The sequence below is a fragment of the Hyperolius riggenbachi genome, chromosome 6 (genome assembly GCF_040937935.1).
Source record: "Hyperolius riggenbachi isolate aHypRig1 chromosome 6, aHypRig1.pri, whole genome shotgun sequence".
NCBI lineage: Eukaryota > Metazoa > Chordata > Amphibia > Anura > Hyperoliidae > Hyperolius > Hyperolius riggenbachi.
The window spans coordinates 82074184-82100276 of record NC_090651.1 but is presented as its reverse complement, the minus strand read 5'-3'; the positions used below and the strand labels follow the sequence as shown (position 1 = coordinate 82100276).

Genomic DNA, 26093 nt, shown 5'->3' with positions numbered 1-26093 from the left:
TTGATGAGCAGAAACAAGTGACAAAACATGCAAAAGAAGAAATCAGGAATGAGCAAATAGTTTCACATCACTGTATATGCATGCGAAATTAGGATTTCAGCCTATAGCAATACGCATTACAAGACAGCCAGTATGGATTCCTGGCCAGGTGTTTCACTACCAATTTCATGTTCTGTAATCAAGGCCTTTCAAGGGAGGTGGCCAATTTATGCCAAACCCCATATATAGGCAAATACCTCATCGGGACCAGGCTATATACACTTTTTGCTGCCCAAGGCCTACTATAACATGCCCACACTGGCAGCTGTCTCAAACATGTCAGGAGTTACCCAATTTTTGTAACTGAGGCTAAATTGTATACAAATGTTTGCCTGTCACTGATGTGGCTATAGCCTCAGAAATGGAGGAATCTTACAGTGTAAGCCCTGTGCACCACAGAAGACTTTAGGCTTGATTCACTAAGACAAATAGCATGCCTTAGAGTAGCATAGCTAACTTATGCCTGCTAATTGGCAATGATGAGAGCTCCACTTGTCCTGCTGAGCCCCTGTGAGTTTGTAGCACTCACTATGCTACTCTGATAAGGCGTGTTCCCTTTGATAAGGCATGCCATTTGTCTTGGTGAATCAAGTCCTTTTGAGTATAGAGACAACATGGCCTTGCCCAGGCCACAAAGATAATGTTAGTCTTGGAGATAAGGTGGAATTTCTGGTGCTTGAGTCTCTCGCAGCAGATAGATGCAGGACCTCTAGCTTCCAGCAGACACCAGTCAGCATCCCAAGCTTCATACAGATCAATGTGCACATCAGATCCTCCCATTCAGCACTTGGGGCAGCAGAGACTTCATAGGCACCACATCACTCAGGTTTACATTAGCAAGGTAAAAATCAACTTTATTAAAACAAAAATATTTACAAGAGCACATGGTGCCAACACTTAAAAACTGGTAGCTGTATAGAGTCCTCTATTGCATGACAGCTCGGGCCAGCCCCATGACGACTTCTGACCTCAGCTGAGGAATTGTGCTGATCTTCATCTGTTTGCTACTGCCATATTTATTCTTCACAGTCTGCAAGGAGAAAGTTCTGTTATTGGGATCCATTAGAACGCAAGTCAAACTGCACACATTACATCTAAGAAAAGATCCCATGTCACGGACGATTGCGGGGACGCAGGCGCGTCCTGGAACCGCCCGTGAAGAAAAGAACGATCGCACTCGATTCCTGCATCGATTGCGCTTCAAAACGGTACAATCTGGGTTGAGTGTGTAGGGACAGCTAAAGTCCTTTTCTTAGCAAAGAGAGCACCATTCCCAATGCTGGTTGGCTCTTTTGATATGCTAATGAGCCTGAGCCTAATCTGCACTGGAGAGTCCCTGGCTTCAAGCTGTGCTGATGGCCCATCCATCAGGTATAAGGTGACAAGCAGCTGGCAGGAAGACTGGCCCTGTGACTGCTGATCAAGCCAGAGGTGTAAACTCAAAGTTGTCTAAGCAGATTTCACATTCAGATGTTAATTGAAGGAGCCAACAGGGCCTTTCATAGACAAGAAGCAGACACAGCTGGACTCCAGTCAGGCTGACTCCGGCCTTAGCAGGAAGAAATGAATGTGCAATATAATCTTTTGCCCATTTACAGAATACAATAAATAGGGTGGTTATGAGAGCGGTATCATTGGATCCGTAGGGTCATGCTGGATCTCTTGATACCAGTCGAGAGGGGCCCGGGGCCCCTACCACCCAGGTATGAATCTACTCAGGACCCTGATCTGATGCACTAGCCATGTCAGGTATCATATTAATCTGTATTTTCCTCCAAGTATGAAGCTGTTACCCCCCTAAATGTAACGTGTATGGTTCAGGAGTTACAGCAATTCATAAGTTTAGCTCTAAAATCTCTGAGAGGGAATGAACTGTCATTTGCTGGTAGTTCAGAGGGGGCCGGCATTGCCACACCCCCAAACCAGCTTCATCAAAAGCACAGAGCCAGCAGGCGGGCTTTTGTCCTCCACACTGAACCATCTTGCACTCATCAGATGCCAGCTTGAGGATATGCTGGCATCCACCTGGTCTGAACTCTGGACTTTGAAACCAAGGACTTTATGATTCTTCCCATAATAAAGGACATCTTTCCAGGAACTAAGTATTTTTCTCCCTTTTATTTTTCATACTGGCTATTACTGTTTTCATAATTGTTGATTTTCATAATTGTCTGTATATATTAATTATTTATATTGCGTGAATAAACGACTTCCCCAAGTCATTCACTGTTTCGCTACCCTGCTTATCAGCACACACAGAAATGATCCCGGGTCTCTGAAGATACGCTACTGTTTGTTGTTGGCTAGACAGAATATCGTGTGTTTAACCGTTTTATTCGCAGGATTAGTCAGTCAGTTAGTGGGCCCCACGGTCCCATAGTAACCGCGGTGGTGGCAGTTTACTCTGAACCAGTAGGTGACGTTGTAATCACCCGTGTCTCACAGGCTCCTTCTGAGTTGTCTGCGGCTAATTCTTAACGGTTCCTGCGCATTGACTGCGACCAGAGTTCGCACGATCTGTGCGCTGGCACCGTTTAGAAGGCTAAGTGCGGTCAGCCACTGAGGGCTCCTGTGACATCCCACATGGAGTTGCCATCCAGGCTCCACTGGAGAAGTAGTCTGTCTTTAAGGTGTACCTAAGGCAAGATGTGACAGATAAACTTGTCTACAGTGTACTTGTCTAAAATAACCAGGCCGTTTTACTTAAATTCTACCTGCCCCTTTCAGGCAGTAAAATGCAAGTGACAGCCTCTGTCTTGTCTGTACCTGGTTGGGAATATAGGAAACCAAAAGTTTTCCTGGCAGATTACAACTTGAGCAGGAGATAAGTCAGTTCCTGTATATGAACTCTGGGATACTGAATGTTTTGCCTCTGCTCAGTGGCAGCCAATCTACTTTGTAAGGGTTTTAAAAATAAAACCATGTCTTTAGGATGTTAACATACAATGGTTTCTCAATTGTCACTTTAAAGGGAACCTAAAATTACACGTGACAAGACATGTTAAGTTCCAAGCCTACTTAGAGCAAGGCTGCTTCTCACTAAGGGTTAATACACAGCTATAATGCACCTTATGCTATAGTTTGACTGCAAACTTAGACCATAAGGGCCCATTCACACTGGAATACTGACAAGATAAAAAAGTAGTGCGGTTCGACCCCTAAATATACAATACACCAAAATTCAATATTCAAAAGACGGGGATTTTTTTGAACCAGAATTTATTTAATCTTCATACGAAATTTCTTCAGATTGCAGGCAGTACAAATAGATACAAAACATCAGACTTTCACACCAAAGATTGCCTCATGAGGGATGCATTCCTTGACAATTAAGCTAGTTTGGGATAGAAATGTTCCATTACCACCTCTGATGGGTTGCAGGTCCCCATTGTTTCCTCTTTTTTTTGGAACAAAAGCGCGCACCCCCCCCCCCCCTCCCCCGTTCTTTCCATACCTTTTCTCTTATGGGCATGGGGTTTTGAAAATCTATAATCAGGTCTGCTGGATCCATTGCTAGAGACACTAGACCAGCTACTAGCCATAGAGACATTAGGATGTGGTGGGTGTGTGGTGTGTCATGGGTCTAGATGGCTTTCCTCCCTGTGTTTGTCTTTATCTGTTTGCCACCCCATGGTGAAAGGCCATCCTGTCTCTATTCAATTTATGTTCTCTCTTTGTGACAATTTCCTGATTAAGTTTTCTATATATTCTTTAATTTCCTTTTGAATAAATATTGGGTCATCTTTAAGAACCTGTAGTTTACTTCCCAAATTCCCTATCTTGGTGGTAACTTCCTTAAGCCTGGTCTCATATACAGTTATCATTGTGGAACAATCTTAAAGGGATACTGTAGGGGGGGTAGGGGGAAAATGAGCTGAACTTACCCGGGGCTTCTAATGGTCCCCCGCAGACATCCTTTGTTGGCGCAGCCACTCACCGATGCTCCGGCCCCGCCTCCGGTTCACTTCTGGAATTTCAGACTTTAAAGTCTGAAAACCACTGCGCCTGCGTTGCCGTGTCCTCGATCCCGCTGATGTCATCAAGAGCGCACGGCGCAGGCCCAGTATGGTCTGTGTCTGCGCAGTACACTCCTGGTGACATCAGCGGGAGCGAGGACACGGCAACGCAGGCGCAGTGGTTTTCTGACTTTAAAGTCAGAAATTCCAGAAGTGAACTGGAGGCGGGGCCGGAGCATCGGTGAGTGGCTGCGCCAACACTGGATGTCTGCGGGGGACCATTAGAAGCCCCGGGTAAGTTCAGCTCATTTTCCCCCGACCCCCCTACAGTATCCCTTTAAGTTTTTCCCCAATCCAACTTAAATTCTGGGGTTAAGCCCATTATCATTAGGAAATATTTGTGCTCTCATCCCAAATGGCATTCTTTGATGTGAAGTGAAAGTCTGATGTTTTGTATCTATTTGTACTTCCTGCAATCTGAAGAAATTTCGTATGAAGATTAAATAAGAGAATTCTGGTTAAAAAAAAAAAAAATCCGTCTTTTGAATATTTTGGCCATTCACACTGGAGCCATTAGTAGGCGATTCATGTTAATCACTGAAGTGCTAGTGCAACGTTAACCTTACGGCAGTGATCTCATTGCTGCTAATTGTTTTGCAGTTAATGGCAGTTGCAAAACATGTTGCCTGCAGCATTTTCTTGTGTTTCAGGAGCAATCACGAAACAGTGCTTAAAAGCACTGATCTGGAATGGACTATACAGTGATTAAACCTAGCTAATTGTGGAGAGAAGAAAATAAAACCGTGAAGGTTAGCGCTACTGTTTGTGCTTTTAGTGTGAATGGGCCTTAAAACCACAATAGTTTGAGATGGCCTTCCAAGGAAACTATTCAGGATGATATTTTAAGATCAGCTTATTCTACAGACAGAAGAAGGAGTATATTACCACGTGTTTGGTGAGTCCTTTGTTCACTTTCACTACATTCTTGGCCATGTGTTGCATGACAGGGAGCAGAGAGTCCTCTGAATAGGATGTATAGTGCTGTATGGTTGGAGTCTAAAATAGACAGGTCAAAAGTTAAACTACTGAAGACCTATGAATGAAGCTACTGCAGAAACCAGTGCTGGCACTCACCCAGTCTCCAGCTGACAGAACCTTCATTGCCAGGCAAGATGCAGCGGCAGCGATCTGTGAAGGGGGATAATGCACCATGTCATAGTCCACCATGACCAGTTCCATCAGATATTTGGCCAGATTGTGTTGCTCTGCTGTCACCTATAGGGAGAAATAAACCACCATTTACCCAAAAGTATAGAGAAGTTTAGCATGTACTCAAACTGTTGCATTTCACATCTCACTAACCGACCAATTTTCAAATAAGTTTTTCCAGAGGGTGTGGCACTGGAAAGCCAGATCCTGGCCAAGAGAACATGGAGCTGGAAAAGGTTTGATGCTCTTTGAACAGGCACCTTTTCTCAAAGAACCACATTTGTGCCCATGACATGTTCCTTCCTCGGGCTAGTCATACCACATGCACCTTTCCTTTTGGAAGACACTTACCTGAAGTGGAGCTACCCACGGCAGTTCAGTGTTCAATATCAACTGATTGGTTGTCCAAAAAGTCCAATAGTTATCAATTTTTTTTTCCTGTAGTACTGGTCAACTATTGTTATGTATTACTTTTGAGCACTGGCTTCATGAGTGATACAATTTCCTGCACCTGCATAGTGGGGTATTTTGTAACTGTTCCATTAAATGCTCCTGGTAATGGTGCCATGGCAATCTTCAGATCACATTGCTCAGCTAAAGATTTATATTCACAAGGCGATGTGGAAGTACATATGCAACATGCATACAGCATTACATGAAATTAGAAGCTGTGCCCAGCACACCATAGCTCAGTTGTATTAGCTAAAGCATGCTCACTTTTGCAAGTTTACCCCAGAGTATCTGGACAGGCAGTGCCTGGTACTCTATGCCTATTTGCAAGTGAAACCCTACAGGCTGAAGGTGGCCAGCTACTAGTCACATGATGTAAGCACCAAGTGCTGTAAACCATGCTGGAGATTTGGGTCCTGTGGTGCCACCATAGGCCATAAGAATTACAGTAATTAGTGTTGCCAGGACTTGTGCAGGAGCAGGGTTAGCTGTATCGTACACCCAATTCTGGTGGCTATTGCCTAGGTATGCTGCAAGCACACCTTACCTCACCAATCTTTGAGGCTCTTCTGAGAAAGTGCAAGGGTAGTGGTCGGCCAAAAGCAAAATTCAAGACACGAAGGATCTTCATCTCCATCTCTCTTATTTGTGCCTTTGTGTAGGTGTGATCTGTCACAAATGTGAAGTCCCCAATCTCTGGAGGGTACATCTCTTCATACTTGGAAGCAAGGAACATGGCAGTCACCCCCACAAGCTGGAGCTGATTTTTAGGAACTGGGTTTGCCTGTAAACAAAAGTTGACATTTTTAGCCTTGTGTAGGTCAACATCTGTCAAGTACACCTCACCACATCTTTAGTGTCCTTTTCATAGGTGGTTTTAACTATTCCTATTTTCAGTAACTAAACCATGATTTACAAAAAGCTTCCTGAATCTCGAGTTAGACTAGCGCTATGAAATTTGAGACAACATATTAGATCTTGTGTCTAGCCAAGTCTGGACCAATCTAGCTGCTCTATCCCTAAACCCATGAGTACAGAAGCATTAATGGATACCTGAAGTCAGACACATGTGCATGTCCAGTCCCAAGTCTACATAGAACTAGTCTATGCCTTTCCCAATTTAAGAGCTCAGAATGACAAGTTTCTCTACTGGACCATCTTAACCATTTAAAGGCACTAAATTATATCTATGCTGTTTTGACGCTGCTGTGGCTGGCATGGCTTTCAACTCACTGATGTTGCATGTTACCACCATCTCCCTGCCACCTCTATAACAGAGCCCTGTGAGCAGGTCAGGAGCTAATTTCATTGGCTCCTGACCCCATCACTGTATGCATCTCCCATTGGCTTACATTGATAAGACATGGTCAAGGGAAAATAAAAGCAGCCCCCCCCCCCCCCCCCCCCAACTGGCTGCAGCCGTTAGCCCTGCCTCTAGGAGCAGCAAAATCTACGACCAATTTGGTCGTTGATTTTGTGGGGGGTTTGGGGTGAAGGGACCCCCGTTTAGCCGTGGGATAGCGGTGTTTTTTGCAGGGGCACACGTGCCCCTGCTAACTATGAGCTCTAAAGCGAGAATTATTCTCGCTTCAGTGTCTCTTTAAGTGGGTTAAAGAAAAACCTGTAATTAAAACATTCCACCAGGGGATACTTGCCTCTGGATCCTAATGATTCCCCTTTCTGTTGGACCACTTGAAGCTCCAGAAGATTTCTGTCCCAAGTTCCAGTGCAGTAGCAGCTTTCCATTCAGGCAGAAATAGCTGAGCCCGATTGGGTCTGTTCTACTGTGCAGGTGCCTGCACAAGTAGGGCAGACCTGATTGGACTGCAATTTCCAATCAGACATGCTTGTCAGCTGTGGTTTCAGAGGAGCCAGAGCTGGAATGGAGGAGAGTACAGGGAAGCCTCAGCATCTCCCAGATGGGGTTTTTTGAGTTAGTGTCTAACAGATGAGTGGACAAAATGGATGGGAAGAAAATATTGTGGAGTCAGTTTCCAGGTGTAAAGTGGTTTGAAAGAAACCATTTTGCTGTAGTCATGGTCCACAAGATGCATGTCCCAGCTGATGTAAAGTTTAATGCATGCTCAAACACTGGCCCAACAGTGGTAGGCCATGATTTTGGCTAGCCCAGTTCCAAGCTATACACAAATGTATCTCATTGACTGCTCTACTCCCGTCGGATGATGTGTAGGAGCAACGCCTTCTGAAGGCTGAACTATCAGGATGGAGGACAGGCTGTGACTGAGCTGACAAGTCAACCCCATGCCAGTACCAGCAGTGACATCACCCTCCTGACCCCAAATTTAGTTCAGAAGATTACCTGCAAGAAACGATCAATAATCCCAACAGTCATGAACATTGTTTCTTGTAGCAGACGGAACTTCATTTGCACTTGAACCAGCCAGTCTATGAGAATGGCCCGCATGTTCCCAGTCACCTCCTGGCCTTGGAGATAGTTTGGACTCACTGCCTGAGCTTCCTAGAGGGAAGAAAAAAAAAATCCAAGTTGTGAACGTGTGACCCACACAAACTCACAATTTCATTGACCATCTCTACTCCCAGCAATTGGAAGCTGCACTAAACTAATGTTGCACCACAACTACCGCTTAATGTGCAGAGCTGGTCAGCACTCTTGGCCTGCCACCCCCTTAGGGCTCTACAATTACCCCATCTCACCTCCAGACTTCTCAGATAACTGTAGATATCCTTCACATATTCACTGCACAGCATGGGATTTCCATCATCATCTGCATCCACATCTTTCACCTGAAGGAGGACATCAGAGAAGGCCTGGCACAGCTCATCTGGGATGCACCCTGATGTTTCCATAGGAGAGGGTGAGCTGGGTGCCTCCATCTGTAGGGAGAAGAATGTTGAGGGTTAGTGGAGCCATAGCTGTATAGCAGAGAAAGAAGGCCATCTCCCTCCCACCACATGCAATACAGGCTGGCCTGGCAGCTACATCACATACCATGGAACATCTTATACCTGTATGGGCTCTGGCTTGGGACAAACCTCCTCCACTTTCTTTGGCACAGGAACTTTATCTGCCTTCACTTTCTTTACAACTTTCACAGGAGGTTTCTGCTGCTCCTGTAAAAAAAAAAAAAAAAAAAAAAAAAAAAAAAAGTGGTGAACGTCAGATACAGTCCAAGAGATTCAGAGAGGCAGCTTACGATGTGGATTCTGCAGATAGTCTAATAGTCTAGCTCCCCTCATACTGCAAAATTACCTTTTTCTGAGGCCCCTTTACTTCAGCTTTGTTTCCAATATCCCCCAGAGCAGTCCGAGGCCGCAGTCCTTGCTTTGAGGCCATCTTTCCAACAGCTCCAGTCTTTACGTTTTCAGCATTGGACAGCATGTTCTGTCAAGACAATATCCATTTAGAAAATTATGGAAAACAAACACTGTACAGAATCGTGTGGTTTCCCCCATTAACCCAACAGTATATAATGGCCATGAACCCATTAATACCATGCAGAAGTGCACATGGTGACAATGGTTAATGGCCAGCGCTACCCATGCTGCTAACCATAAAAATTGCTGTATGCTCCAGCATCGGGCCCAAAAATTTTGGGTTTATTAGTGGTCCTTTCACACCATACATGTTGTATTGTACATTAGAAGTATGATGCACAGTACATTGAAAGCAGCCTTTACTACCACTAAATGCACACAACAAGTAAATGCATCAGAACCTGTCACACCAGATGGATAATGTACCATAGAAATTGCAATGCAGATAGTCTGTTGCAACAGAATGCAAAATATGCAATGTTAAAGGACCCCGAACCATGCCAGAGATGTGACCAAATCTGCTCCCTGTAATTCCCACTGACATTCCCATGGACAGTCAAGTGGCTATTACCATGAGGAAAAGGTGATGTTAGGGATAGGAGATGAGCCATGCGCTCATACCAACCAGGAAGGAAGTGTGAGTGGCAATAGATGTCTACTGTCAAATACATCAACTTGAGCATTTAGAACCAACATTTGACAGTTGATGCCTTATGCAAAATCAAGGAATGCTTGATTTATGGTTTTGTCTGAGCTTCCAGTGGTTTGCTATCAGCCTGTATGGCCCCTTACTAGCCTACACATCTGAAAAGGTTTGAACAATTTGTTAAACCCAAAAGCATGACTGAAGTCTTACAAAACAAAGATTTGTGAAGTGCTTTTCTCCCATAAGGATCAAAGTGCATAGATATGGTATGCCTCTGATTACAGGGTGGCAGGCTGGACTGTTACAGGGGAAATAGCTGTTCATAAATGCCAACAGGTGGCTTTTCAGTTTGGACTTAAAATGCTTCCAGGGATGGAGATTTATATACCTATAACATTTACATTGTGTCTTCTCAGCCCTGTATGCCAAGTCCAATTCCGGGCACGACCCAGTCATGCTTGGCGAAATAAAAGGATTCTGATAGTAGGAAAGCTCTGGATTCTCCAGGGGCTTCCTGGATCTTCTAACAGCCTTCTGTTGCTACATGGTGATCCATGTACAATCGTATATGTACTGGCCATGCACAAATAAGTTTCACACATGCCCAATGGACTGAAGCACTTTACCTTACTTGTGCATGCCTAGTGGGGAGAAGCTTGCACAAAGCAGGACCATGCTCAGGAGAAACATGACAAGCCCTTGTTGAATATGTTTAGCTGGACCCAGTGTTGGAACAGCAGGGTGTAAGCTGATCCAGACTGTCCACCACTGACTTAGACAACAACTGAAGCAATATTGATACTGAGGCTGCCATATTTCCTTTGAAGCAATACCAGTTGCCTGGCTATCCTGCTAATACTCTGCCTCTTTTAGCCATAGACCCTGAACAAGCATATGAAGATCAGGTATGCCAGTGATCTTACAAGATTAGCTGCGTGCTTGTTTCTGTTATTCAAACACTACTGCAGCCAAATAAGATCAGAGCTGTCAGGCAACTGGTATTGTTTAAACAAAAACAAAAAAAAAAACAAGAAAAAAAAAAAAAAAAGTGGCCTCACTTAAGTTGTCCTGTATTTATCCAATTCTCACTTCAGGTATTCTTTTGCTGGTTGAGCAGTGGCTGGATAGTGTACTGGTTAAGGGCTCTGCCTCTGACCCAGGAGACCATGGTTCAAATAAGCCATCACCTATTCAGTGAGGAAACCTTGGGCAAGACTCCCTAAAAACTGCTACTGCCTATAGAGCATGCCCTAGTGGCTGCAGCTCTCGAGTCTGCCAGGAGAAAAGTGCAATATAAATGTTCTGTGTCTTGTAGTAACAAGACTTATGTTGCAGTGCTTTAGGAGACTGGGTGAGGCCTCTGCTCATGCATCTGGGTAGGCAGCATGCCCAAGTTATCAGGAACCCAGCCAGAGGTTTCCTGCTGACCATAAAAGATAAAGAGCTGAACACAAGCTGGGTAGCCACTGCTGCCACCAATAGAAGAAAAAGTACAAACTAATGCTGGGAACACACCATGAGATTTTTTTGGCAGATGGTTCGATAATTTACAAGATGTCTGATCATTTGTCAGATTGATTTCTCATAGAAGTGTAGAAAAAAAAAAAAAAAAAAAACTGAATCTCATTGTGTATTCCCAGCATAAGAGGGGCTGCACTGCAGCATGGAACTGCTACTACATCTGCAGTCATGCTCATAAACATATGGGAGGGGAGCTAAGGGGAAGTTGTGAAGAGGCCCAACAAGCATCTCAACTGCAGAAACATCTGGATCATCCAGAAGCTGTATGCAACTGGAATGAGTCTTGCAACCCCAACCCCTTTTACATGAAAGGTCCAGTGTGCCAGAATGTTTAGAAACCTCATGGAACAGCTGTACTAGCAAGCCCTAAAAGGCCTCAATATGAAAGAAATTCCTAGCACTGAGTGGAGCCTCCTGGCACTTGAATTTTTTGTACCACCTGTAACTACAGAACTATACAATAGTTTTTGTAGAGGGTGAATCATTGGTCAGCACTACAAATAGCAGCAAGTGAAGAGCCAGCATCAAGCTTGCAGCCTAGTAACTGGCCTGGTAGATGAGAACAGAGTTTATATTGTCCTAGTCTTGCTTGAGCCATGCACAGGTATAGGGATTCAGGTGCATCCTGCAGTAAACTGCAGCATACGGTTGGCATTGTGCTGGCATGCGATTCAAATGGCAAAGCCAAACGACAGACTAGGCAGAGAGTACATGATAAAAATTGCCTGTGGTGCAGTGCTGTGGATTATGCAGCAGATTCATCACTACAAGTGCTGGTTAGAGTGCATATCAGAATCAGAATCGCATTTATTTCGCCAAGCACGACTGGGTCGTGCCCGGAATTGGGCTTGGCACATGAATACAGGGCATATGCATAGAAACATAAGAGACAAACAGAGCATAGAACATAGTAGACAACACTTCATCTCAAGTACATACATAATACTTTTCCAAATACATCTGCCATGTGGTTTGCAGGCAGGAAGACAACATGTGGGGCCTACGGGGGCAGAGCATGTGCAGAGTTTATAGAGTTTAGTGAAATTACAGCTGAGGGGAAGAAGCTGTTTGTGTCTTGTGGTCTTTGTGGAGATGGACCGGTACCTCCAACCTAAGGTGAGCTGATTGAAAAACTGGTGGCCAGGGTGGGAGGGATCCTTGGCGATCTTCAGAGCTCTGGAGCGTAGTCTGGCATTATAGAGGGAGTCTAGGGCAGGGAGTGTGTCCCCAATGATCCTTTCCGCTGACCCCCTGTAGTTTGCGTCTGTCGTCTTCGGTGGAGCCAGCATACCAGACAGTGATGGAAGAACAGAGGATGGATTAAATGGTTGCGGAATAGAAGTTCGCCAGGAGTTTCCGTGACATGCCGAACTTCTTCAGTTGGCGGAGGAAGTAAAGCCTCTGCTGAGCTTTCCTCTGGGTGGAGACAGTGTTTGCCTTCCACTTCAGGGTGTTGGAGATGGTGTTGCCGAGGAGGCGGACACAGGGCACTTTCTCCACCTCCGTTCCACCAATGTGCAGTGGAGGTGGGGTGGAGGCATCTTTCCTAAAGTCAATGATAATCTCCACCGTTTTTGCATTGTTGAGGACCAGCTTGTTCTCCTTGCACCAGTGGCAAATCCTGTCCACCTGGAGGCGGTATGCCTGCTCGTCGTTGTTGGAGATCAGGCCGACTATGGTGGTGTCGTCTGCAAATTTAATTACCTTGACAGAGCTTGCCGAAGATCTGCAATTGTTCGTGTAAAGGGAGAACAGGAATGGTGACAAGACGCAGCCTTGTGGGGCCCCTGTGTTTGTGGTCTTTGGTTGCGAGGAGAGATTGCGCCCAGCTTTACCACTTGGGATCTGTTTGTAAGGAAGTCATTGATCCACAGTTGGAGTGTGGGGTGGACCCCGAGCTCAGCCAGGTTCTCCTGTAGTATCAGGGGGCTAATGGTGTTAAATGCCGAGCTGAAGTCGAGGAGGAGAACCCTGGCATATGATTTTGGTTTGTCAAGGTGATTGTTGACAAGCTCCAGACAGATGTTAATGGCGTCGTCGGTTGACCTATTTGCCCTGTAAGCAAATTGGTACGGGTCTAGCTGGGTTTCTGTTTTGTGTTTCAGGAGGGGCAGGACTGCCTTTTCGAAAGTTTTCATTATGACCGATGTGAGGGCGACAGGCCTGAAATTGAGGTCGGACGCGCCCTGTTTTTTGGGAACAGGGATGATTGTGGACCTCTTGAAGCATGCCGGTACTATGCCACACTGAAGGGACTTGAAGATGGAGGAAAGGATAGGAGCGAGCTGCTGAGCGCATGCTTTCAGGCAGGCTGGTGACACTCCATCAGGTCCTGAGGCTTTCCTGGCCTTTAGCCTGGACAGGTGGCACGTCACGTCCGATTCATTTACGGTCTGGGGAGGCAGGTTTTGGCATTGTGGTGCTGCGGTATTGGGTGAAGTGTGGGTAGCCTGTAGACCCGGGAGCCTCGCAGGAGTCTATATCCAAGTAGCTTAGCACACAAATCTCTTTTCTGCACATTGTGTAAATGTAGGCCTTGTGATTTGGACAGCAAACTATTGCAAGTATAGGCAGTGTTTCCCCAAACAGGAAACCACTGCAGGTTCAGGATGCATTTAGTCTTAGTGGAAGTTGGCCCTTATGCCTGGCTCACACACCATGCTATTCCTTGTCAAATTGCGGATTTCCAGCAGGACCAATTATTTTTTACCACTTCAGTACAAATTTGATCAGAAAAAAAAAAAAAAAAAAAAAAAACACCTATCAGAAATATCAATTCAACCCATCAATCTGATGGCACCTTGCATAGAGTACATTATGCAGTTTCCCATCAGATGAGCCAAATCAATTGACAGGTCTGATCATTAGCAATAGTTTCTATGTACCACACATTAGGAAAAAACCTCATGTCATTACAGCTGTACTATAAGCACTGATTCATTGGACATGTCTCATTTATACTGAAGAGCAAGTCCCAAACAGGCAAACAAAACAAGGATAAAATTCTCAGTCACTCCAGCAGACCTGCAAAGCAATCACTGGCTCAAATTGTCATTTGTAAACACAAATGCACATTTGTAAATACAAATTAAGCAACAAGCATCCTGGTTCAATTGGGGTGCCTTCTCTAATGTCCTAGGATGATGTGTGTTGTAAGTGTATAAGACATTCTAGATACCAACATGGAGGTTGACTGCAACTCCACATAGGAACATTAGAAACCAGCACTGCATCATACTACTGCATAACCCAAACAGAATACAGAGTTGTCCCCCATCTATTCTAGGAGGTTGTTTGTAAGCTGAATGTGTAAGTTGTGTTACACAGTGCAAAATCAATAAGTGATTTATTGTCACAGCTATGGATTTAGACATAAGTAATTTTCATTTGCTTACATATTGTTACAAGTTGCAATATTGTAAGCCTTTGGCAGGGTCCTCCCTTCCTTAGTGAATTCTACATGATCATGTGCCCCTTTCCTCTGATCACTTCATACCATACTTGTATTATTGGGCCTACCTAACCAGCCCAAAAATATCACATGATCATGTATTTTGTACCATGTGCCTTGTTACATTTCATCTATCCTTTATATCATTGTATGGATTTGTTCAGCACTGCAAAATGTTTTGGCACTTTATAAATACAACAATAAAAGTATAAGAGCATAGTACATTTGGTACATGAAGACATTTTGTTTTAACAGAAAACAAATAAAGCCATGTTTTAGCAGGGAAAATCCAGTATTAAATACCTATAGAACAGACAGCATTAGAGGGCAATGGAGAGGTCACCATGATAATACATAGCTCTCATGAAGGATAAAATCTTTGAGGGTGGGGAGGATTTGATGGCAACACATGCTAGACATATGAATCACTAATTATGGTGATTACATATATCATTGTGTACAGTAATAATGAACAATGATCAACTTGAGAAACAAAGCTGCTGTACTGATCACATTCAACCAGGAGTGTAACTATAAAAATCATGCCCCCCCCCCCATGGTCATACCCCTTTCCAGCCAACATGGTCAAAGTGTGGCCCACATGATCTCATCAATAAGTGTACCCCCAAATAACCCTGACCTGACAGATTGGTCCCTAGATCAGGGAGTGAAGCAGAGCGGGGACAAGGTCCTCCCAGCACCCAAGGCTGAGATGCTAAAGTGCCCCCCCCCCCCAATCACATACTGATTGCTATTAGACTAATGCTGTGAATATACTCAATTGATAATTTCCAACACGTCCAATCACCCACCAGATTAATTCCACACTCAACATGGGGGGGGGGGGGGGGAACCCAGGCAGAAGATGCAAATCACCCACAGGAACAAGCAGGGAATCAATCCAGTAGTACAGACATACCATGTAGCCCCACATAGATTCACCAGTGCTCCCAACCAACACCTTAATCTCTAGTTATCTGGCTTTCAGTAACTGCCATGCATCCCCTTTAATTTCTCTTTGCTTCAAAACACAAATAGGGGAATGATAACTGAGTGAGTCGTGTACCCCCTCCTACACTGCACCGAGGCTGGAGCCTCTCTCTGCCCTGAAGTAGCTGGGCCACCCAGCAGTTACAGAAGCTGCTCTCCCGTCAATACACCCCTATATCCAACAGTATACACCGGGACACAAACCCCTACATTCCATCCACCATTGCATACACAGAGATACATCCTGCACAGGGGGGAATCGGGACACTGGTAACGTAATGGGGAAAGGGATATACACATATAGGAAATATAAATAAAGAGAACCACATATAAACACAAGGAGCTTGCATAGGAGTGGGCAGAGATCACACACAGACAGTACATAGGAGTGGGCAGAGATCACACACAGAGTAGATAGTGGTGGGCAGAGATCACACACAGACAGTACATAGGAGAGAGTGTCCCGCAGAGTGGCAGCAGGAGCCGGAAGGGCCTCTCACCCGGGTGATGCGGAGAGACATGGCGCTGCTCGGGCTAGGGTCTGCTCTCGATGCTGAGACTAAGTCGTACAGCTGTGTCTCCAAGCTCTCGGCTAGGCTATAGCTGACGGTTTCCGGCCCAGGATTTAAATCTCCCGGGGGGCGCTCCTCATTGGACATTTCGGAACTCTCAGCTACTGCTAATTGGCCGCTGGCGGTTGGCTGAATGCGTTACTGTGGAGATGGCGGGGCGTGGCTAGGACGTCGCGACAACAGAGCAAGGCGTCCTCAGATCATCTTCCACCTATCACGTGATGACTGTGGTGGGGCGGAGCCAAACCTACCATATCTGACAGCGGAGTCCCTCCCCGCCCCTAACAATACAATTATTATCATCTCCAACCCTATGCCACTAGTTTCCATCCCAAACAAGTAGCCAAGCGCCCCATAATCAGCGATCTGCATACTTGGCTCCCAGGTGGTAAGGGACTACAAGTCCCACAATGCACTGTAGGAGTCTGACAGCCACAGTCATGATTCATAATCTCCAATGCATTGTGGGACTTGTAGTTCCTTAACACCTAGAGAGCCACGTTTGCAGATCACTGCCCCATAGCAATGACGCTCCAAATGTTTGAGGGTCAGTGGAAGTACATACTTTTGCTATCTGCGCTTTCTGGCGCCTGTACAGGAGTCGTGTAATAATACATATAAAAGCGGAAGTACATACTGCTTCCTGCCGACCTCTGCTGCCTGCAGTGGAACTTGCGCTCTCGCCGCCCTCTGGCGAACGTTTGTGGAGAAATATGAAGTGCTTTAGCTGTCTGGCGGAATAGACGGTATCGGCGACCTCTAGCGGCAAGGAAAAAAAATTCTCACGCAGCTTATAGAACTTCAAACGGAACGATTGTGAAGGGGATTTGTTCCCGGGCGGCGGATGTCGCTGGAAAGGGAGATGGCGGCCGCCTTAGTGCAGATGAGTTTGGGGTACCGAGGCCTTCTAGCAGTGAGGAGCCGAGTGGGGCTCGCCGGGCCCCTGGGTGGGATGTTGGGGCCCCTCAGGGTCTTCTCTGTGGAGGAAAATCCATTCTTCAGCAAATATCGCGAGAAGATCCAGGAGCTGCGCCGGTGGGTGAATGAAATCTGTCTGTGTTGGTTGCTCTTACTAACAACATTAAGGTGGCCATACACTTATAGATTTGCAGCAGATTCGACCATTAGATAGATTTCTGTCAGATGCCTGTCAAGTCAAATCTGACAGGAATCTATCTAATGTGTGCCACACACTAGGAACAGATTTCGGAAAATCGATCTAAATGCATTATTGCACCATAATGCTGGGCATACACGGCTCGTTTTTGAGCCATTAAGATGGCTTCGATAGATCGTTTCCGACAATGTCCGATCTCCTGCTTGATTGTTTCGCCGCTCAATTCCGGATTGCAGTGAATGGAAAAAGATAAGAAGTGGAAGAAAAGAGAATTGACTGGAATAGAGCAGCAAAACGATCGAATTGGAGAATCGAGCGGCAAAAACGAGCCGTGTATGCCCAGCATTAGATCCAATGCAACTCTATGGGCCATCAATCTGCTGCCAGCAGCAGATCAACATAGATTTATCATCCTGTCAGACCAAATCGATCGAGTGTATGATTTGTAAGAATCGATATCTGATCTAAAGATTCTATAGAATCGATTGGTGGCTGAAATTGACCAGTGTATGGGCCCCTTAACTGTCCGGAATAGCATCTTCCTGCTTCCTATTTTTTCAACACTGTAAATGCAATAAAAGTAAATCAGAACCATTCAGTTTCACAGAAAATTTCACCAACATATACTGATGATAAGAGACAAATCATAAAATACCATATTTTTCGGAATATAAGAAGCTCCGGCATGTATGAAGCACCTAGGTTTAGAGGGCAAAAATCAGGAAAAAAAGAAAGAATTACTAAACCTAAGTGTGTCAATAGTGCAGTGGCGTCTTATGGAACTTTTACACCCCAAAACTGTCTCTAAGCTACTCTACACTACGCTTATCCCTGTTGCCCCTACCAATTACACTACACTTGTCCCTGCTGCTCTGCCAACTAAGCTACACAACAATACACTACACATAAACAAAACTACACTACACTCAGGGCTGGATTTACAACTCAGGAGCCTGTAGGCACAGGCCTTCTGGTGCCCTAAACTCTGCCCCCAAAATAAGCCACACCCCCAAGTAAAAATATACTGAACTCTAATCTATGTATCATATCACTAACTGATCTTAAAATCTTACAATCTGATCACTGTCTCATGTCATTCTTAAGGTACGTACACATGCACTACTGCTGGCAACAACGGGTCTGCCGGACCCTCCCGCTGGGCGAACTTTCAGCCGACAGTAGCACGTGTGCACGCGCTGTCGGTGGACTGATAAGGCTGTTTCTGAACGATCTGCTCAGCGGATCGTTCACAAACAGCCTTTTCAGTCTGCCTGGCAGACTGTACACACGCACTACTGTCGCTGGAATGCCTGCCCAGCGGGAGGGTCCATCGGACCTGTCGTTGCCGGCGGTAGTGCATGTGTACGCACCTTTACTGACCTGAAAAAAGGATTAGGGTATAGGCTCCTGAAGTCGGTGATGAGGCAGAGATTGGACTGTAAGCTTCTGAGGATAATTAGTGATATCTGGCAGGAAACACCCAATATCCAAACGTCAGTATAAATAGTGTTGGACATATACAGGATCTTCTAAAAAAATTATCATATTGTGATAAAGTTCATTATTTTCTGTAATGTACTGATAAACATTAGACTTTCATATATTTTAGATTCAAATACACACAACTGAAGTAGTTCAAGCCTTTTATTGTTTTAATATTGATGATTTTGGCATACAGCTCATGAAAATTCAAATTTCCTATCTCAAAAAATTAGCATATTTCATCCGACCAATAAAAGAAAAGTGTTTTTAAAACAAAGTCAACCTTCAAATAATTATGTTCAGTTATGCACTCAATACTTGGTCGTGAATCCTTTTGCAGAAATGACTGCTTCAATGCGGCGTGGCATGGAGGCATTCAGCCTGTGGCACTGCTCAGGTGTTATGGAGGGCCAGGATGCTTCGATAGCTGCCTTAAGCTCATCCAGAGTGTTGGGTCTTGCGTCTCTCAACTTTCTCTTCACAATATCCCACAGATTCTCTATGGGGTTCAGGTCAGGAGAGTTGGCAGGCCAATTGAGCACAATAATACCATGGTCAGTAAACCATTTACCAGTGGTTTTGGCACTGTGAGCAGGTGCCAGGTCGTGCTGAAAAATGAAATCTTTAGCTCCATAAAGCTTTTCAGCAGATGGAAGCATGAAGTGCTCCAAAATCTCCTGATAGCTAGCTGCATTGACCCTGCCCTTGATAAAACACAGTGGACCAACACCAGCAGCTGACATGGCACCCCAGAACATCACTGACTGTGGGTACTTGACACTGGACTTCAGGCATTTTGGCATTTCCCTCTCCCCAGTCTTCCTCCAGACTCTGGCACCTTGATTTCCGAATGACATGTAAAAGTTGCTTTCATCCGAAAAAAGTACTTTGGACCACTGAGCAACAGTCCAGTGCTGCTTCTCTGTAGCCCAGGTCAGGCGCTTCTGCCGCTGTTTCTGGTTCAAAAGTGGGTTCATGCTTCCATCTGCTGAAAAGCTTTATGGAGATGAAGATTTCATTTTTCAGCACGACCTGGCACCTGCTCACAGTGCCAAAACCACTGGTAAATGGTTTACTGACCATGGTATTACTGTGCTCAATTGGCCTGCCAACTCTCCTGACCTGAACCCCATAGAGAATCTGTGGGATATTGTGAAGAGAAAGTTGAGAGACACAAGACCCAACACTCTGGATGAGCTTAAGGCCGCTATCGAAGCATCCTGGGCCTCCATAACACCTGAGCAGTGCCACAGGCTGATTGCCTCCATGCCACGCCGCATTGAAGCAGTCATTTCTGCAAAAGGATTCACGACCAAGTATTGAGTGCATAACTGAACATAATTATTTGAAGGTTGACTTTTTTTGTTTTAAAGCCAGTGGTTACCTATTTAAAAATCGAAAAGTCAGATACTCACCTAAGGAGAGGGAAGGCTCGGTCCTAATGAGCCTTCCCTCTCCTCTCCCGGTGCCCTCGGTGCTGCGCTGGCTCCTCCATTCGCGTCCGCCGCCGCGGGGACTTCGGAGGTCTTCGGGAGCACTCGGACTTCCGAAGACGGGCCGCTCCATACTACGCACGCGCGAGTGCGTCATAGAGGGCGCTCGCGCATGCGTAGTAAGGAGCGGCCCGTCTTCCGAAGGCTTCCGAAAGCTCCCTTCGGCATGCGGAAGTGGCAGTATTTGACCGAACTGGTTGAATACTGCTACGGGGGATCCTGGGCACCGGGAGAGGAGAGGGAAGGCTCATTAGGACCGAGCCTTCCCTCTCCTTAGGTGAGTATCTGACTTTTCGATTTTTAAATAGGTAAACATTCACTTTAAAAACACTTTTCTTTTATTGGTCGGATTAAATATGCTAATTTTTTGAGATAGGAAATTTGAATTTTCATGAGCTGTATGCCAAAATCATCAATATTAAAACAATAAAAGGCTTGAACTACTTCAGTTGTGTGTATTTGAATCTAAAATATATGAAAGTCTAATGTTTATCAGTACATTACAGAAAATAATGAACTTTATCACAATATGCTAATTTTTTTAGAAGATCCTGTACACGTTGCTATTCATTTTTTTCCCCATCACTTTAACATATATTAAGGCTTTAAAGTGAATGTTTACCGGTTAAAAAAAGAAAAAGTCAGATACTCACCTAAGGAGAGGGAAGGCTCGGTCCTAATGAGCCTTCCCTCTCCTCTCCCGGTGCCCGGTCCCGCACAGGATCCCCCGTGGCAGTATTCGACCAGTTCGGTCAAATACTGCCACTTCCGCATGCCGAAGGGACCTTTCGGAAGCCTTCGGGAGCACTCGGGCTCCCGATGACGCTGCCGCTCCATACTACGCATGCGCGAGCGCCCTCTATGACGCGCTCGCGCGTACGTAGTATGGAGCGGCCCGTCTTCGGAAACCCGAGTGCTCCCGAAGACCTCCGAAGTTCCTGCGGCGGCGGACGCGAACGGGGGAGCCAGCGCAGCACCGAGGGCACCGGGAGAGGAGAGGGAAGGCTCATTAGGACCGAGCCTTCCCTCTCCTTAGGTGAGTATCTGACTTTTTCTTTTTTTAACCGGTACCCATTGGCTTTAAATACTCACATATACGGGAGGGAGGTCACCAGGACAACACATCGGGACACCTGACCCCTCTCTACTCTGACCTTAAATAGGACTCATGCCTGACAGGTGAAGCATCCAAAGCTTTTATCACTCCATAATAGAAACCACATATTGCTTGATTCACAAAGCGGTGCTAACTGTTAGCACGCCTGTGAAAACCCCCTTAGCACGTCTAAACAAGCTTTTCGCGCATAAAACTTTACGCGCGCAAAACTTTATGCGCGTAAAACTTTACGCGCGTACTGCACAGAGCACATGGCGCACCGCGAGAAGTGCCCATTAAAGCCTATGGGACTTAGCGCGCGTAAAACTTTGCGCGAAGTTAGCGCACGATCTGATTGAGAAATCCGGTGCTAACCTACTTAGCACCCTGGTTAGCACGTCTAAAGACTTTAGACGTGCTAAGTAGGTTAGCACCGCTTTGTGAATCAAGCCCATAGTGCTAAATGTATAGCCATACCTGGGAACTCTCCAAATTTTAACTGGCAATGCCAAATTTCTTCCCACGTTTTCTAATCATCACCATCCTAGGCAAATCTCTGTCATTCCCAAACAAGCGCAATATGTGGAGGCATATTATGGCATGCATAGTTTGCAGCATGTGGAGGCATATTCCCTTCATATTCTTCCTCTTCACATTTCCCTCTGTTTCTTTCAGTAGATTTACATGAAACACTTGGCTCCAATTGATGCCCTCTCTAGCTGTAATAGTGTCCCTGTGCTGCTGCAGCACTCCCCTCCCTCCCTCCCTCCGTCCCTGTGCTGTGAGTATGCTCCCCCCGATGCATATGTTTGCAGATGCAGGCAGAAACAACTCTCACCCTCCACCCCACTGGCAGCGGCTCTTCTCTACATTACACCAGCAGCATCTCCAGTTATGTAATGGTCCTCCCTTGATGAGGTCATCAAGTGAGGACCCTTGACAACATGGATACCGGAGATGCCGCTGGTGTAGTGTAAAGCAGAGCCGCTGCCAATTGGACGGAGGGTGAGTGCTACTTATGCATCTGGGGGGAGGGGAGCGCACTCGCATCACAGGGACACAATTAGAGAGGGGAACGCAGAAGTGGCACCTAATATGACTGACTCGCGGAGGGGGGGGGGAAGTTTGGGAAGAGGGGCCGCCTATTCCATGTAAGGTGCCTGTAGGCACGAGCCTACAGTGCCTTACAGTGAATCTGGCCCTGACTACACTGCACTAGACTACATCTACACTACAATTAACTAAACTACACTTCACTGCACTTAACTAAACTTCACTACACTGCAGTACACTTTCACCTTAATACTATACTTGCTCCTGCCGCCGCAATCCTCTCCTACTGTCCTGCTTCTTGTGCGGGTCATCCATACTGCTAGTTCTATGCACGCTGTCCCTTTACACTAGCGGTGCATTTGGGTCAGGGGTCATGCATGACTCCGGGTGCACGTGGGACATGTACCGCTAATGTACAGGGACAGCGTGCATAGAACTAGCAGTGTGGAGGACCCGGCGTTTCCGCATAGCGGTAGGCGACCGGTGTCCATGCCTACCACTGCAACAAAAGAGGAGCGCGTTGCCAGCGGGAGAGGACCACACAAGAAGCAGGACCCCGCGCCAGGGGAGAAAAAGTGCATCTTACCCAAAAATACGGTAGTTGTAAAAGATCTTGAACGATAGCTACACAAGATACTTGTCAATCTTTCAAGTCCATCCTGGTGGATTAGTTCTGCTGACAATTGTTTGTTCTGCAAGGTGTGTATGAGATTGTCAGATATTACTCTTGTGTGCACAGTGCAAGCGTGAAGAAGGAAGTAAATGGACTACAAAAGCATTTCTTGGGTCTTTTGCAGGAACCGATCGTTTGCATGTGTACAGGATCGTTAGAACAATACGTCATTGAAACCCTTCTGTCAAACCTATGCAGCAGATTGATTCCTCAAGGTGTATAAGATGCTTTAGATCTAATATTCATTCCTCTCATGCAGGTCTGACCCAGAGGCATATGAAGCACGCATGGAGAAGAGGAAAGAGTTTAAGCAGCAGCCTCTGGGCTCTTCCAAACAAGCCGAGTTCGCCCACAGGGTGGAGGAGAGGGTGTGTTCTATAAAATACCCCTAACAAGGTGGTGTTGTAGAGCAGTGTCAATCAAAAGTTTTATAGCACGTTCCGCTTTCTGAAAGTGGTATTTAAGTATGCCCTTTTGTGGCTTATTATGATCCAAAGTACCTCCTTGAAGTCATTATATTTGTTAGCAGTTCTTCATAATTGTGTACGAGTGCTATCTACACTTTCTTTATATATTATCTAAATATTGTTCAAGTGTGATTTTAGATGATTTTATCATCATTTCATCTAAAAATGAATTGACTGCAACAAGTTTGAATCCCCATGACTCTAACATACTGACCCATGGGTTACGAATATCCCATTCTAAGAACTTCAAGCAGACTGAACTCTTGCACAGCACACAATGAAAAGTCTTTATTCCACAAATAGTTGTTTATTACATTCACTTCTCTGTGTTTTGTGTATGTTTAGCCAAATTAAACTGTCTTATCAGCAGCTGTGACAAGAGGATCCCTGCCAAGGCAGCTCTCATGCAGTAAACACTGAGGCTTACCATTTCAATGCCCTCTGCAAAAGTAAAAACAAGTTAAACTTCATTTTGTTTAGTTTTTTAAGGATTTCATAAACTGTCATGAAGGAATGTTTTATGCATAAATGTTATCATTCTGTGGCTTACACTTTAGAGCAGAGAGGAAGTTCTGAGTTCAGGTCCGCTTTAAGTTGTAGAGCATTGTTATGACCAAGTCCAAATTTGCTGATCTTTACAACAAAGCCTCATCTACAAGAGTGTCCCTGTGTTTCCTTCTCTAGGTTGGATCTGGCTTGGTGAAAGAAGGGTTTACAAAGAATAAGGTGAGTGTGACCTGCTTTACCAAGTCATGATATTTCAATATGCAAAAAAAAAAAATCTACTTTAGTGTGGGCAATGTCTGTGTAATATTCACCAGTGTATAAGGTAAATTGAGTCACTCGTACATTGCAGTCAGTTCCAAGGTAGCTTATCTACCTTTGTGACTTTTGATATCAGCACTGTAAGTTTCAGAAGCTGCTGATCATCTTGAGCTACGGATAGCAAATGTGATCTGACTTAGCGGAGAGGTGAAGCCTCATACACTTCCTAGTTATGGGTACCAGGTTGTCTATCTTCTTCACTTATAAATAGTAGATGTACCGTCACACAACAACTCTATAGGGTCTCCAAGCAAGCAAACTTAGTCCACAGTACTATGTGTAGAAGAGTCACGTAGTAGAGTGCTTCCTTAAATATATAGCAATAATCCAACGTTGCATAGAGGAGAATATCCACTAAAATTCATATCTTCCATTTGATTACCGTAAAAATCCTGTGGCTAGATAAGTTGATATAACACATTTCCTATGCATAGTATACACTGTACAGGCGTGGGAGAGTCAATGATCGCAGTGAGATCTTTAGGAAAGCAAAATTGTGCTTAGCATCGTTTCTGAGTAGATGGCCTTTGGTTCTTTTGGGCCCTCCACAAAAATGTTAGCGCTTCTGGTTCTACATCTAATTTTGATACTCAGCAACACCCCCACCCCACAAGTCCATCATCCCAAATCATACAACCACATCTTGCACTGAGAAAGTGCAAAAAAGCCTCCCAATACATGCAAGTTGGATTATATGGCTCTGTAAAGTTTATAGGCAACTTGAGTCCATATCAGAGCAAAGAGAAGGTTGCTGAAAGGTTAGTGAAGTCTCGTGCACTCGTGTGCGCACACCCAAAGTGAAAAATAGTACAGTAGAATCCCGCTCAAGTAAACTCTGATATAGTAAACCTCTGACTATAGTAAGCGGAATCCCAGGTCCCGAACATGCGCCTGTAAGAATATACAATATATGACCAATCTTGATATAGTAAACGTCTGATCTAGTAAACTACTTGGCCAGGTCCCCCGAAAAATTTACTATAAATGAATTCCACTGTATGTTAAAGTGTGCTTGACGTGAACCTCAGGTGAGAAAACACATACCAAAGAAGAGGGAAGCCTGTGGATCCTGTAGAGGCCTCCCACAGCATCCTCTGGACCTCCATTGCCGCTTGCGGACCACCTGAAGAAATCCGACAAAAGCTTGTTGGATTGACAATCGGGTCTGTGCTCCTCTTCAGGATCAAGTGCGGTTGAACTGTGCCTGTTCGTAGCAGATCATGGCCGTGCCTGCAAAGTAAACTGGAGCCGCTAGTGCACAAGCAGCCTGGGTGCTACTGGGCTACTTGGCTTTGCTCACACCGGTGCAGCACGTCAGCACACAAACAAACAAACAAACACAGAACACTTATATTGCGCTTTTCTCCTGGTGGACTCAAAGCGCCAGAGCTGCAGCCACTAGGACGCGCTCTATAGGCAGTAGCAGTGTTAGGAAGACTTGCCCAAGGTCTCCTACTGAATAGGTGCTGGCTTACTGAACAGACAGAGCCGAGATTCGAACCCTGGTCTCCTGTGTCAGAGGCAGAACCCTTAACCATTACACAATCTAGCCACATTTATGCTTAAAGAGGAACGTAGCCCAGATTTTCTGGTGGGTTCTGGTGAGCAGCAGTGGCGACGAGAACACTGGAAGCTTCTACAGTATCCAGACTCTTCCCTCTTCTGCGTTAAATATGTGTTTTCTTAAGTTCGGTAAATATGTGTTTTCTTAAGTTCTCTTTAAATGAATCCAGGTCAGGTTTTCAGGATATCTTAT

At 45.3% G+C, this 26093-nt stretch overlaps 2 protein-coding genes across 4 annotated transcripts in view; one reads left to right on the top strand and one right to left on the bottom strand.

Moving 5' to 3' along the window:
* Window positions 1-866: 866 nt before the first annotated feature.
* On the bottom strand, window positions 867-16880 carry LOC137520971 (G2/mitotic-specific cyclin-B1-like). 3 transcript variants are annotated; one of them, XM_068239605.1, is made up of 9 exons: window positions 16769-16880; window positions 8887-9018; window positions 8643-8747; window positions 8331-8510; window positions 7975-8133; window positions 6202-6438; window positions 5130-5270; window positions 4941-5051; window positions 867-1069 (listed from the first exon to the last, which is right to left on the bottom strand). In XM_068239605.1, exons 2-9 carry the CDS (start codon window positions 9013-9015, stop codon window positions 965-967), a joined length of 1167 nt encoding a protein of 388 aa, XP_068095706.1. In that variant the 5' UTR covers window positions 9016-9018; window positions 16769-16880; the 3' UTR covers window positions 867-964. The 3 variants fall into 3 exon arrangements, with proteins under 3 accessions (XP_068095706.1, XP_068095707.1, XP_068095705.1); XM_068239606.1 differs by lacking the exon at window positions 16769-16880 and adding an exon at window positions 16697-16742; XM_068239604.1 differs by lacking the exon at window positions 16769-16880 and adding an exon at window positions 16060-16280.
* Window positions 16658-26093, top strand: part of ATPAF1 (ATP synthase mitochondrial F1 complex assembly factor 1) — a 28183-nt gene continuing 18747 nt past the window's right edge. Inside the window, exons 1-3 of the mRNA XM_068239607.1 lie at window positions 16658-17166; window positions 23305-23413; window positions 24197-24238. Of these exons, the coding sequence (XP_068095708.1) occupies window positions 16976-17166; window positions 23305-23413; window positions 24197-24238 (342 nt within the window). The 5' untranslated portion in view covers window positions 16658-16975. The remainder of the gene's footprint in view (window positions 17167-23304; window positions 23414-24196; window positions 24239-26093) is intronic.